Source organism: Hyposmocoma kahamanoa, unplaced genomic scaffold, assembly GCF_003589595.1.
Source record: "Hyposmocoma kahamanoa isolate Upper Pololo Valley unplaced genomic scaffold, ASM358959v1 148, whole genome shotgun sequence".
Lineage (NCBI taxonomy): Eukaryota > Metazoa > Arthropoda > Insecta > Lepidoptera > Cosmopterigidae > Hyposmocoma > Hyposmocoma kahamanoa.
In genome coordinates, this window is record NW_020653526.1 from 10,473 (window position 1) to 22,966 (window position 12,494).

Consider the following 12,494-nt stretch of genomic DNA (forward strand, 5'->3'; position numbering starts at 1 on the left):
CAATATAATCATAGGAAATATTTTCGTCTGTGATTTATGGGATACAAGCGGTAATGTAAGCATTACTGCATTCCAGTTTTGAAGGGTAAGGGTGCTGGTGAAATTACAGGCACATGGGACTTGTCAACTTGTCTCAGGGTGACAAGCAAATGACAGTATCCCTGATCTTTGCGATTTAAATGTCTAAGTGGCACTGCAACTGTTAAGGACAAGCCGTGACTTGGTATCACAAAAAAAACAAAAATTTAGAAATAAATAATGTTAAAAGTAATCTATATCTATAATTTTATTTACCTCATTACACAAACATTAAGTTAATGTTCTATTTATTTAACCTAAATTATTTATAATTAAGCTAGCTTGCTTATGTCTTCATATTGAACGCTTTTCACAAGTCTACCAGTCAGAGGTCCTTCAGATATCTGGAATAAAAGATGTTATATTAGCTGGAGTAAATTGGTTTACGCCCTCGATACGACATGAATGAATGAAGTGAACCAGTGGACAAAGAATAAATTAAAATATGGAGTAGACTAGAGTAAACTAGCGGATAATAGAGTAAACTGATGTAAACAGAATATATGTGGAGTCAATTTGGAATAAACCTTTAATTTATTTCTTCTGAAATAATTTGAAAATTTTTTTTGTTAAAGCTGAAAAAGGTGTTCCACATATATAGCTACATGTATAGTACAAGGAGCGATATCGAGGTGTGAAAACCACGAAATATTAATTAATTACTTTTTCGAATTCCGGATTTCCGGAAATGATTTTATTGCATCGTACGACAAAACTACTGATCTAGGAAGTTGAAGTTAGATTTTAAAATAATTCTAATGGTGCCATGTAACTATGCAGTAGATAACTGACCATCGCCCATCGCTAACACACATTGACGGAACGGCAACAAGGCTGTCAGTTATGTACTGCATTTTTTATACAGCACCATTAGAATTACTATAAAATCTATCTTCGACTTCCTACGTGTGTAGTTTGTCTTACGATACAGTAAAACCATTTCAGAAAATCCGAAATTCGAAAAAGTTATGAATTAATATTGGATGGTTTTAACATGTATCTGTAGGTATATGTGGGACACCTTTTTTCGATCATGGTTATAAGTAAGATAGAAGGCGAAGAAATTTGATATACCATAATTTCACGAATCGCCATGGGGTATGCAGATGCTACAGATGCATCAGCAATTAACTAGAAACACTAACCTCAACATTGCAGCAGTAGTTATCGGTGTCAATGTCCTTAAGCAACCCGGTCTCGCCCCTGTACGCCCCGTTTACGAATCGTACTGCGCGACCTACTGACGGGATCACGGTCTCGAGATGATTCTGGAAACAAATTAAACATATAAGCTTTCCAAAAAAAAACCTTACTTCCAATCTAGTATGTTTACTATTACTAACATTACAGAACAAAAAAGACAGTAGAAGTACTCAGTGGGCGTGACACTTGCGCCAACAGTACACGGAGTTCCGCATACTCAGTCCGCCATTTTGGCTTTGTACGTTATGGTCATGTCAATTATCTCGAAAATCGTCGGAAAATTACAGTCGCACTTGTAATATTACCATGGTGGTGTTTTATATCATCGTAAAGTCTTATTTTAACAAATTTTCCATTTGCTGTTCATCGCAATAGATTTTTTGTTATAAAAAACGAAAGTAAACTTTGTACCCCTTCAAGATGGTCGACTTTTTTTGGAGAACTAATAATAATAATAATAATAATAACGCACACACTCAACATAGCCCCGCACTAGGGAAACCCTGTGTCGCGGGTGCCATGGACACACATATAGACAACCACAAATTACACCCAAACTCACGAGAGAAATAAATGTAGGCCATACAAATATTTCTCCCGGCCCGGGAATCGAACCTGGGACCTCTGCGTGGCAGTCCGGCATGGTAACCGTTCGGCCACGGAGGCAGTTAAAAACTATTTGTAAACATTTCGAATTTTCCACGCTACTAATAGGCGTTAATGGTTCGTCGTCTTTTAGTAATTGACCGCTAGATGGCAGCACATTTTAATGAAAATTCAATACAAAATCAAAAACTTTTTCAATTTATATTTCGTTTTAAGGTAATAAGTTCAAACGTGAATACATCCTCCCTGACTGGTATTTACGTTAGTGCCTTCTTTTGTTGTCCTTTTTATACCATATCAAAATCCGATGAATTATGTCATGGGACAAAATTTACGATGTTAGTAGTATAGTCCTATGAGGTTATTGGTGTTTTACATATAACCCTGTATAGACACATTACTCACCTGGTCCAATTTTAATTTGACATGATCATCTGTCAATTTGACATGCGCACCGTACTTGTCAATTACTTTCTCTATGACGCCTTTGCGTTTGTAATACTTTTCGCCGAGTGATTTTGTCATTATTTTCACTATTACGCCTTCTGTTAGCCAGTAGCTCTTTCTGTAAGAAAAAAATATACGAACGTTATTTTAAACAGTTATTGTCGACAGTTTTATCGATAGAATAGAAGAATACAATCATTGAAAGTATTTCGTCACCCAGTTAGCTACCTTTACAGCTACTAGCCCCGGCTAGAGATGTCGCTATTCGCTGTATTTAAAATGGGTGTAGTACTTTCATAGATTTCTCGCCACGAGTCACGGCTAAAAAGTCGTTGAAAAACCAAATATCGATTGCTTAAAGGACATAAGTGACATTCCACAAATCCACAAAATATCTCCAAATTATGTACCTGTTGTAAGAAAATCACCATCTTTCTGCAGATAAAATCACTTATTGAATTTATAGGTTTTTTGTTATTGAGTTTCATTTGCAGAAAGATGGTGATTTTCTTACAATAGCGATATAAAGACTTTTTGTAGAAAATGTCACTTATGTAGTTTTGCCTTTAAACAGACGATACAAAGATACGACAACAAGCACATAGAAAAATTCGTGAGATCCGCTGGTTCGTTCCGTGGCTTGGTATAGCTATGCTAGAAAACGTCGGTTCGAATACGGCCGGATCGAAGGAATTTTTTCTGAGTGTTCGATATTTGCATTCATAATTATCACAAAGTAGTGGAGTAATTTCACATAAAAAGTAATTGAATATCAATTCAATAAAAATTAAAATACAGTGAATAGCGACATCTCTAGCCGGGACTGGTAGCTGTAAACGTAATATAATCATTTTTTTCCATATTATCAATGTCTATATTACAATTTACGTGATCATCACTAATATAAACAATAATAATTAATATAAAACAGTATAACCTAAAAAATAAACACAAAATATTGTCAAAATACTACGACATCAAATTTTAAACAATGCAATTTCCTCGAAAGAAATTCCTTTACACAAATTTCTTCACTGTAAAATTCATTATCATTCATTATGTAACACTGACCAAAATAAAATAAGCAAGTGTCATCGGCGTGAAGGGAAAGTTTGTTGACATCATTGATGTAAATCACAAACAACAGTGTGCCAAGGATCGATCCTTGAGGAATTCCTGAAGGACTATTACATATAATAGGAATTTTAGAATTTTCGATCCCGCAATTTTGACCACTTGATATCGATCTGTCAGATATGATTCAAAGATTTTGTAAGCGTTACCGGTGTTACCAATCGATTGTAATTTACTTACAATTATTTTGTGACTGACCCTACCAAATGTCTCTTTTAAATCTATATTCTTATATATGAAAAAGATACAAGTACGTCGAATTTTGAAAGACTAGTAATAACGTATATCTTACCCTGTTACTTTGGCAATTTATGAGGAGAAAGACAGCACTTATTTACTGGAATTGATTTTATTGCAGTGTAAATTAAAATAAATCAAAATTTGTAGCGCTGGTCAACGAAGGGGTTGCGTAGTACGACGAATTGAGACGCAAATTTCCGTGTAGAAAGGCGTATATTATCAAAAAGGATAAATTTACAGGGTTGTGGGCCCAACAGCATGTCTCATTAGCGCGAAAGCACAAAACCAAACCACCGAACCTTAAAGTAGCAGAAATAAGACGGAATCGTCTCAACAACTTGAGTGCCGTTCAGTGCCGTATAAATGCTATAGCGGTAGAAAGCATTAACAATTCAACACATGCCATCTAGCGGTGGCGCGATGGAACTAATGACGTGTTAAAGTTGTTGTTGTTGTTGTTGTTACGCATTTCATTTATTAAGTTATAAGGGCGGTAAGTAGGTGATTAAGAACAGAGGCATATTAAAACCCCGAGGTGGAAGCGAGGGCTTTAATAGCTCAAATATTTGCAGTTGCCGTCTCATCTGTGTGGCATACAATATTCGTCACACTTGCGAGAAAGTCAAAAAGAGAAAAACTAGACGAGTTAGAGTTATAGTTCATTTATAAATATTAATATACATAACGACGCGTTATTGACAAAGTTGATTATTGACTATCGAGATATTCGAGTACTTAGTTTATTCGCCAAATCGATGACTGTAGTATTATTATTTTAGAGCGGGTAACACTGAATGGAGTTGTAATGTAAGTGTCAGTGTTCGGCGGGGAAGAAGTTTGACAGGTCACCAGTGGCGTGTGCACTTGCAAACCCTAAGCTCTAAATTTAACTAACTTTGACATTATTATTCACCGCCGGCTTAACGAATTGATAACGAAGATCGTATAGACCAATTATCAAACAATTCGTGACGAGGGAGTTTCCCACAACGTCTCCCTGTATGGTTATACTCCAACATACATTTTTTCAGCATTGAATTTTTTTTGCTTTAACGTTACGTATGAATGAACCAAAAAATCTATTAAATTTAAACACAATAACATCATAAAATAAATAAACGATTTAAAGCCGACTGTATTTATACTAGTTTTGATTAATAAAATAAAAAATCTAGTGCGTTATGGAGTCGCGTCACGTAAGAAGTTTGTAGGCGCTCCTAGCGGGTGGCAGGAGCATCAAAATCAAGAGAGAGGCTGTAAACCGCTAAAGTGCCGTGACCAGGATTACGGCAATAGAATAGAATACACATATTTCATAAATAAAGTCGAAAAAAAAAAGGCTGTAACAAGAAAAGGATATAAAAAATAGGTACAACGCTACAAAACACTTAAGTACTAAAAACGTGAGATAGACTTACCCCGAAAGGGCAGAGTTATACAATATTACTAGGTTAGATTAGTATTAAAATTCGAACATGATTTAGGTTGGGACCTGGTAAAAGAATAACAAATTCACCAATTAAGCAGAAATTGACAACGGAAAGAAAACAAAGTTAGAATGACGGGAAACGGAATTAAAGAACGATTCAAAATTTGAAAACAAGCGGCCTGAAACCAGCGAAAAGGTGATAAATAGGCGAACGATGGAAGGAGGTCGCATCGTCACAGGACCATTACCGCACTAGGGCCGAACGATAAAAACACCGCCTAGTTATACTGCACATTATACTACTAATTACGAGAAAATGTGCTTTAAAATATTTACCTGTTGGCTTTCTCCTTCGCTTGCTCCTCCATCTTCATAATCTCATCCAGAGCGGACTGCCGGTTCTTCTCTTCTGTTTTCTGCTTCTTGCTTGATGTATCTTCTTTTGTCTTTAGTTTGAGTGCTGAAGTGGTGAGATCGGGTTTTTTGTCTAGAACAAAATTTACATTTGTAATTGTAGTTCAACCAAAATCCGCTAGATGACATTGTATCATTTTATGCAAACACTGACAAAATATGGTGTAAGGCTTAATTTAAATTTAAACTATTTATATTAACCATGTTGACTGTAGAATGTTAAAATACAATGTGAAGATTATTACTGGTTAATTATTTTTCTTGTTTAAATAATTTGTAAAACATATCGACTGTGAACTGACAACTTTAAGTTTTTGAGAAGAGAGAGAATTCTCGCACCATCTCCGAAATTCCCGCTCTTGCCGTATCGTATCTAGTTTGTATATTACACAATTGACATTATGCTGTCACAATGTCGTTACAAAAATTCGCTATCATTAATTTTGGCAGAAGCAGTTTCATGAGCCTGCCATGTACTATCTTCAAAAACGTAAAGAAAGGTAAAAGCGCCTAAATATTTAAATAGTTTAAAATTCACACAATATATTTTGCTTTTAGTTTTTTAACAGGCGCTTTTTAATGTCAGGATGTCTACCACGAAATACAGTAGTACGTGACGGTGTCCGCAACGAAGCTGATATGTCGGTTTTACGATGAAAGTAACGCAAAATTCAATACAAAAGCCATGTAAGGGATAATGCAATTACGCGTAACTAGCAGCTTATGAGTCTCCATTAATTTAATCACCAAATAAATTCCGCGTAAATGTCGTGGCAACCAAATTAGCATGATTTACGGGAATCTATTGTTATAAAAATAAATTATCACTTGCAATTGCGAAAATCGTAGCCATTGAAATAACAAAGTAATAACGTTGAATCCCTCTCCTGTGAAATTTGGTTTGGTGCTGATACGAGCTCTTTACCAATACTACATGCGGATTTGCATTATCCCCGACGTTATGTCAAATCACGATCTACGACGTACACGTTTCGTGGTAGCCTCCGGTCCGAAGCTAAAACGATGATTGTTGCTCGTATTTCCTATTTCGCGGTAGACCTCCACATGTAACTTTTTTTTTATAATTATTTGGGAAACAAACAGTTTTTACTTTAGTAGCCTTTTTTTTCTCTTTTGTAGCCTTGCGACACGCTCGTCTACCACCAAAAAACATGAGTACTCAGGACCTGATGGCTGTAAAAGAACTTAGGGCTGATACAACAATTATAGTACTGAAGGCAGACAAGGGAAACGCCACTGTGATTGTGGACGTTGAAGAATACGACCGTAAAATAAAAGCTTTACTGGAGGATGGCATGACATACAAACATGTAACATACAACCCGACCGCCAGAGTGAAACGACAGATGGATGCCATTATTACTGAATGTAGGAGCGCTATCCCAGTTGATATTGAAAAACAACTATTACGTCCACGTATCGTCCAACCGCCGAGGCTGTATGGCACAAACGTATCAATAAAGGAGTGCATCGACGTTATCAAAGTGAAACTTCAAGAAAATAACATCCCACTTCACATCATCACCCAAAACACCTGCATTCTGTCGTCAGGTCATTAACCAATAGAGCTTATGATCTTTGTGATGCACACCACATACCACAGGAACAGGAGCACGTTAAGACGGTTTTGCGACAGAATGGATACAAAATAAAAACATTTAAACCAATACACAAAAGCAAGAAGCAAATTGACGTACAGAGACTACCAGTTTTTCTGCCCTATGTACAAGGGGTGACAGATAAAATAGCCAGGTTGCTAAGGAAGTTTTCCATAAAAACTGTTTTCATCCCCTTAACCAAAATAGGAAAAATGTTACGTTCACCAAAAGACCACCTTCCTTTACAAACACCGGGTGTCTATAAAGTGAACTGCAGTTGTGGGAGCTCGTATATCGGTCAGACTAAGCGAACAATTGTCGATCGTATGAAGGAACACATACGAGCAGTAAAAAACAATGATGCACAGAAGTCGGCTATAGCACAACATGTCACACAGACTGACACTAACCACTGGATCGAGTTGCCCCCAGGTACTCTCGACAGAACGTCACTACATACCACGGTTGGTACGAGAAGCCATCGAGATCACGAAGTACAAAACATTTAACCGTGATGATCGTTTAAACTGTCCAGTGCATGGAATCCGGTCCTTAGTGCGTGCAGTAATAAAAACAAAAACACCTCGAGTTCAGTTTCGCGTGTGGATACAGTGAGTGTGGTTTGTGTGAAAAAAGTGAGTGACAATGGTAACGCCACAACAAATTGCGATGAAGGTAGTCGTCGACAGCGCAAGAGGGTAGACAGATATGTCTGCTCTTAAAGCTGTTATCTGCCGCCGTCCATTCAACCCGTGACCATGGAGCGTGCAACCGTTCCGAAATATCGGGACAATAAAAAGAAGTCATACCGTGGTAAGAAACCTGATATGAGTGATAATCATTTAGTTTTTACTTTGTTTACAAGATTCTATTCCAAAAAAAGCAATTTAGGGAATGAATGACTTTTGAGGTCGGCTTATTTTTATTAAATAAATTTGACCCATTGTTCTTGAAACAAGTCAACACTAACCTTCCGTTTTCCTCTTCAAATTAATATTCAAAGTGAGTTTCTCCTGACTGCTCTCTCTTTTAAACTCTGAGTAAGTTGGTTCCTCTGATGTGGTCCCTTCCTTCTTTCCACGCTCCACTTGCTTCTGGATGAATTCTAGCATACGTTCCTGTCACAGAAAAACATTAACACTAAACATATTGCCATAAATATTAGTGTATGTAATTTGAGTTCAAATCCCGAACCGAAGATAGTTTAGTTCCTACCTCTACAAAATGAAATGGAAATCAGGAAATCCTACCTCTGAAATGGAAAAAAAGCGGAAAAAGAAAGTAAAAAAAGGGGAGAGGGAAGCGGGAATCCGAAACTGGGAGTTAGAATTTTTTTTAACATCAAGCGACGGGACGAACAAGTTTTGCGCCTGGTGGTAAATGACACGCCTATCGGTAACATTTGCAGTGCCACTCAAATTTGAAGTCGCAGAGAGCTGAGGAGAACAGTGCCCGACACCCTGAGACATAAGTTGACAAGTCCCATCTGTCCTGTAATTTCACCAGCACCCTTACCCTTCCTAACCGAAACGCATAAGGACAATACTAGTCTGGACAAACTCTTATATGAGATAAGGGCTAGAGCTGGAAGATAGTAACAATATGTCGAGCAATAAAGATGCATTTGTTAAAACTATTTGTGTCAACAAAATGGAAGTTATTTATTCTTGTTTTACTTATCAAACTATAACATTATTTTTGGGAACGCAAAATACTACCTGGTCATCCTTATCCATTTTCTCTTTCTTTGCCTTGGCTTCCTGGGCAGCTATAGCTGCTGGGTCTCGGTCTATGTAAGCCACGAACCATCCCTTTTCCGTTTCGTCAACAACACATTTCGATTCTCGGCCAAGCCATTTCACAAATTCTGTTAGAGTCTCCCATTGAGTCGCATTCATGTGGAGATGGTCTCTGGAAATAAGTACAAGAGAATAGAATAGATATTTATTGCAACGCCACAAGATATTCACACAAACAAAAGATTAATAGTACTTAGGCCAACAAAACTTTGACTAGTAAATGAGAAACTCACAACCTGTCATATATAGAGGAATGGAGAGAAGTATGCTGGGATTCTCTCTAAGAGACAAAAACAGAGCTACGGACATACGAAGGACCACCAAATTGGAGGATGTCACCACAAAAATCAAAACGCTAAAGTGGAAGTTGACTGGCCACATGTACAGGGAAAAAATAGAAAGGTAACAGAATGGTTACCAAGAGAAAACGCCAAGAGGAAAAGAGGTCGTCCCTTTGAAAGATGGTCCAACGACTATAAAAAAATAGCTGGACCTCTATGAACTACGCTAACGAGGGACAGAGCCAGATGGATAGAGATAGAGACCTATGCGTCTTCGGGATGCGCTGATGTTATAGTTTAAGTAATTTATGAATATAATAGTCAATATAATTGAATGTCAGTATAGTATAGGTTAATAAAACAAAAACCAACAAAACAGAACAAAAAGAATTAAAAACCAAAATAAAAAATACAAAATCATAAAAAAACAACATAAAGAAAAGCAAAACAAAAAAAAGCAATATATAAAATAAATATAACTACTACAAAGTACTGTCATTTGTGTGGCTCTGCCGTCCACTAACTAAAATGCGGCTAACTGACAAACGATCAAATAACCGTTTTAAATAGCAAACAACCTCAGTACAGAGTACTAAAAAACCAACTTCATAAAGTCAAAAGTCATTCATCCCCTAGTTTACCACCCTTAGAGGTCGAATATTTTCTTCAAATTGAAATAGGACCACTTCTGAGTTACCTTCTTTCCAACAAAAAAGAATAATCAAAATCGGTTCACAAATGGCGGAGTTATCGCGTAACGTACATACACAAAAAAAACATACAGTCGACTTGAGAACCTCCTCCTTTTTTGAAGTCGTTTAAAAATAGAGCACAAAATTCTCTTTTAAAAACAGTTGAAATTAGTTAACGTGTTCGACTGATCGGAACTGACCCTAACGATGCATAGCTGAAACATTAAACAATTTCAGTATTCTAAAACTGGGTTATGGTTTTTTAGGATATCTCAAAAAAATATTTTGTCACGTAGCCGCGTTTTATAAATGGCAGGGCTGTGGCATGCGCAAAAGGCATATATGTCACAGCCATAACTGGATTGTGGCTCTGGTTTTCAATGAAGCCGAAAAATAGTAAATAAGCAATCTCAAACTTTCAAAATCTGGGTACAAATAGTTCAATTGCTCAATGTTCGATGGAAACTTCACAAACATTATTAAAATGCTTTCCAGATGTGTGCAGATTTCCTCACAATGTCTTACTTCACCGAAAAGCTCATTGTAAATTTCAAATTAAATTACGCACATAAGTTCTGAAATACTCAGAGGTGCAAGCCAAGTCTCACAACCCACTACTCCAGAGGCAGTAGGTCAAAAAGCTACCATGGTTTAATTTCAAAATCAAACATTTTGTTATCTAATAAACATACTATTAGATTACTATCTAAATATATTTATATTATATTTAACTATCTGATTAATGTATATTAGCTTTTTTGAACTGTAGTGCAATAAAAATTTAATAAAAATTATTTTACAACTGCTGTTTATTTGAATGACAGAAATGCGTGGTAGTAACTCCTACTTTTATGTAGGAGTTACTACCATGTTTCCAAAATGTTTGAAATAATTACTCTAAATGGTAAATGCTCTGTAATGTCTATTTTATCATACAGGTCACTAATTCATTACAGCTTTAGAAGCTCATAGTAATAATTGTAGCTGCCAAATAACCATTGTGTCAAAATTTACTTGAAAATTACTTATAGACAAAAAACTCATAAAATACCTTCTATGCACCCAATGACCCTAATTGGGGACACCGTTATATACGACCGTCTGAAGCTTTCAAAAACACTATTTTTCTTGATTATATAATTTTTATTGTATAGTATTTATTGACACCTCTATTCCGCCCCTTACAATTACAACCATTAACTGACCTATTGTAATCACCACTAATTACAGTTTGGAGCCAAGGACAACTGCATTAAAGAACTGAAGGACTTTCCTGGTCTCGACAGTTTTGATGCCTCTGGTTGTGGCCTGTGCCTTCACAATATGGAACCTCATACACCTAGAATGGAGCAACATTGGGTAAAGAATCGCAGAGGAGTTTCAACCAACTCGTGGCAGAATCTACTCTTTAATTTCTCTCTACTTAGAGATAATAGAGAGTAGACTCTCTAAGCAGTGTATTAAAACCGATCTGGACTTATGGGGTACAATAGTGGTCAACAGCCAGCAAAACAAATTTACTTAGCCTTCAAAGTGCCCAAAATAACATTGTCACAATATTAATTGCTGCACCCTGGTACGCTCGCAACTCCGAAATATGCAACTATCTGGAAATGCCAACAGTTCTCGAAGTAACTAAACACCATACAGTTCACTGCAGGCATAGACTAGGAGTTCATCCTAACCCATTGCCCCAAATACTGTTGCTGCCAAATACAATTGTGTGCACAGACGTGCTGTACAATTAAGGGGAAATGAGGCAATGGCCTTAATCTTCTGGAACGCCCTATATCTTCCAACACATCTGATTAATATCTGGTTGAATGCAGATTTGAAGAGAGAAAAAAAATTGTCTTCGACATGTGTATGTTTTTTTTTTTAGATAATGCACACACTCAACATAGCCACAATAGGGGAACACGCCAGTGTCATGGGTGCCATGGACACACACTTAGACAACTATAAATTACACCCAAACTCACGAGAAATAAATGAAGACCATACAAATATTTCTCCCGGCCCAGTAATTGAACCTGAAAACTCTGCGTGGCAGCCCAGCATGGTAACCGTTCGGCTACAGAAGCAGTTGTTGAAACCACAATGCCCTCTTAAGGCTCTTGTCAGCATTCTCATGCCATTTCTGTGTAATGACAAACCTTTTCTATTGTATTTTCTTCTATACAGCACTGTAGGCAACTATCAGGGCTTTTGAATGCTCAAGATTCTCTGTAGCCAGACATCTCGGGAGACTTGTGTGCCAGAGCACAGCTCGGTTAGGGTGTTCGAAAGGAGGCACTATGAAAACATAACTTAGAAAAATTTCAAATCATTTTTAAAATTTAGTTTCTTAATGCTTATTTCGGATAAATTGGACTTAATTAAAAATTTTTTGTACTTATTATACTATACTATAAACTATACTATACATTTTTTTCTACGCTTTATAGTTTCGGAGAAAATTGAACTGGAAAATCTTTTTTGGGACAGTTAAAATTCAATACAAATTTTTTTAGGCTATCGTAACTTACTTTTAAAAGTACTAGAAGCGAATT

The 12,494-nt window shown here is 36.6% G+C and overlaps 1 protein-coding gene across 1 annotated transcript; it reads right to left on the reverse strand.

The window, feature by feature from the left end:
- Positions 1 to 297: 297 nt before the first annotated feature.
- On the reverse strand, positions 298 to 9,083 carry LOC113240549 (DNA/RNA-binding protein KIN17; the record flags this gene model as incomplete). Its single annotated transcript, XM_026477883.1, has 6 exons — positions 298 to 422; positions 1,224 to 1,346; positions 2,293 to 2,452; positions 5,474 to 5,624; positions 8,141 to 8,288; positions 8,889 to 9,083. Coding segments are annotated over 6 exons (849 nt in total), but the record flags the coding sequence as incomplete, so codon positions are not given.
- Between the last annotated feature and the right edge of the window lie 3,411 nt (positions 9,084 to 12,494).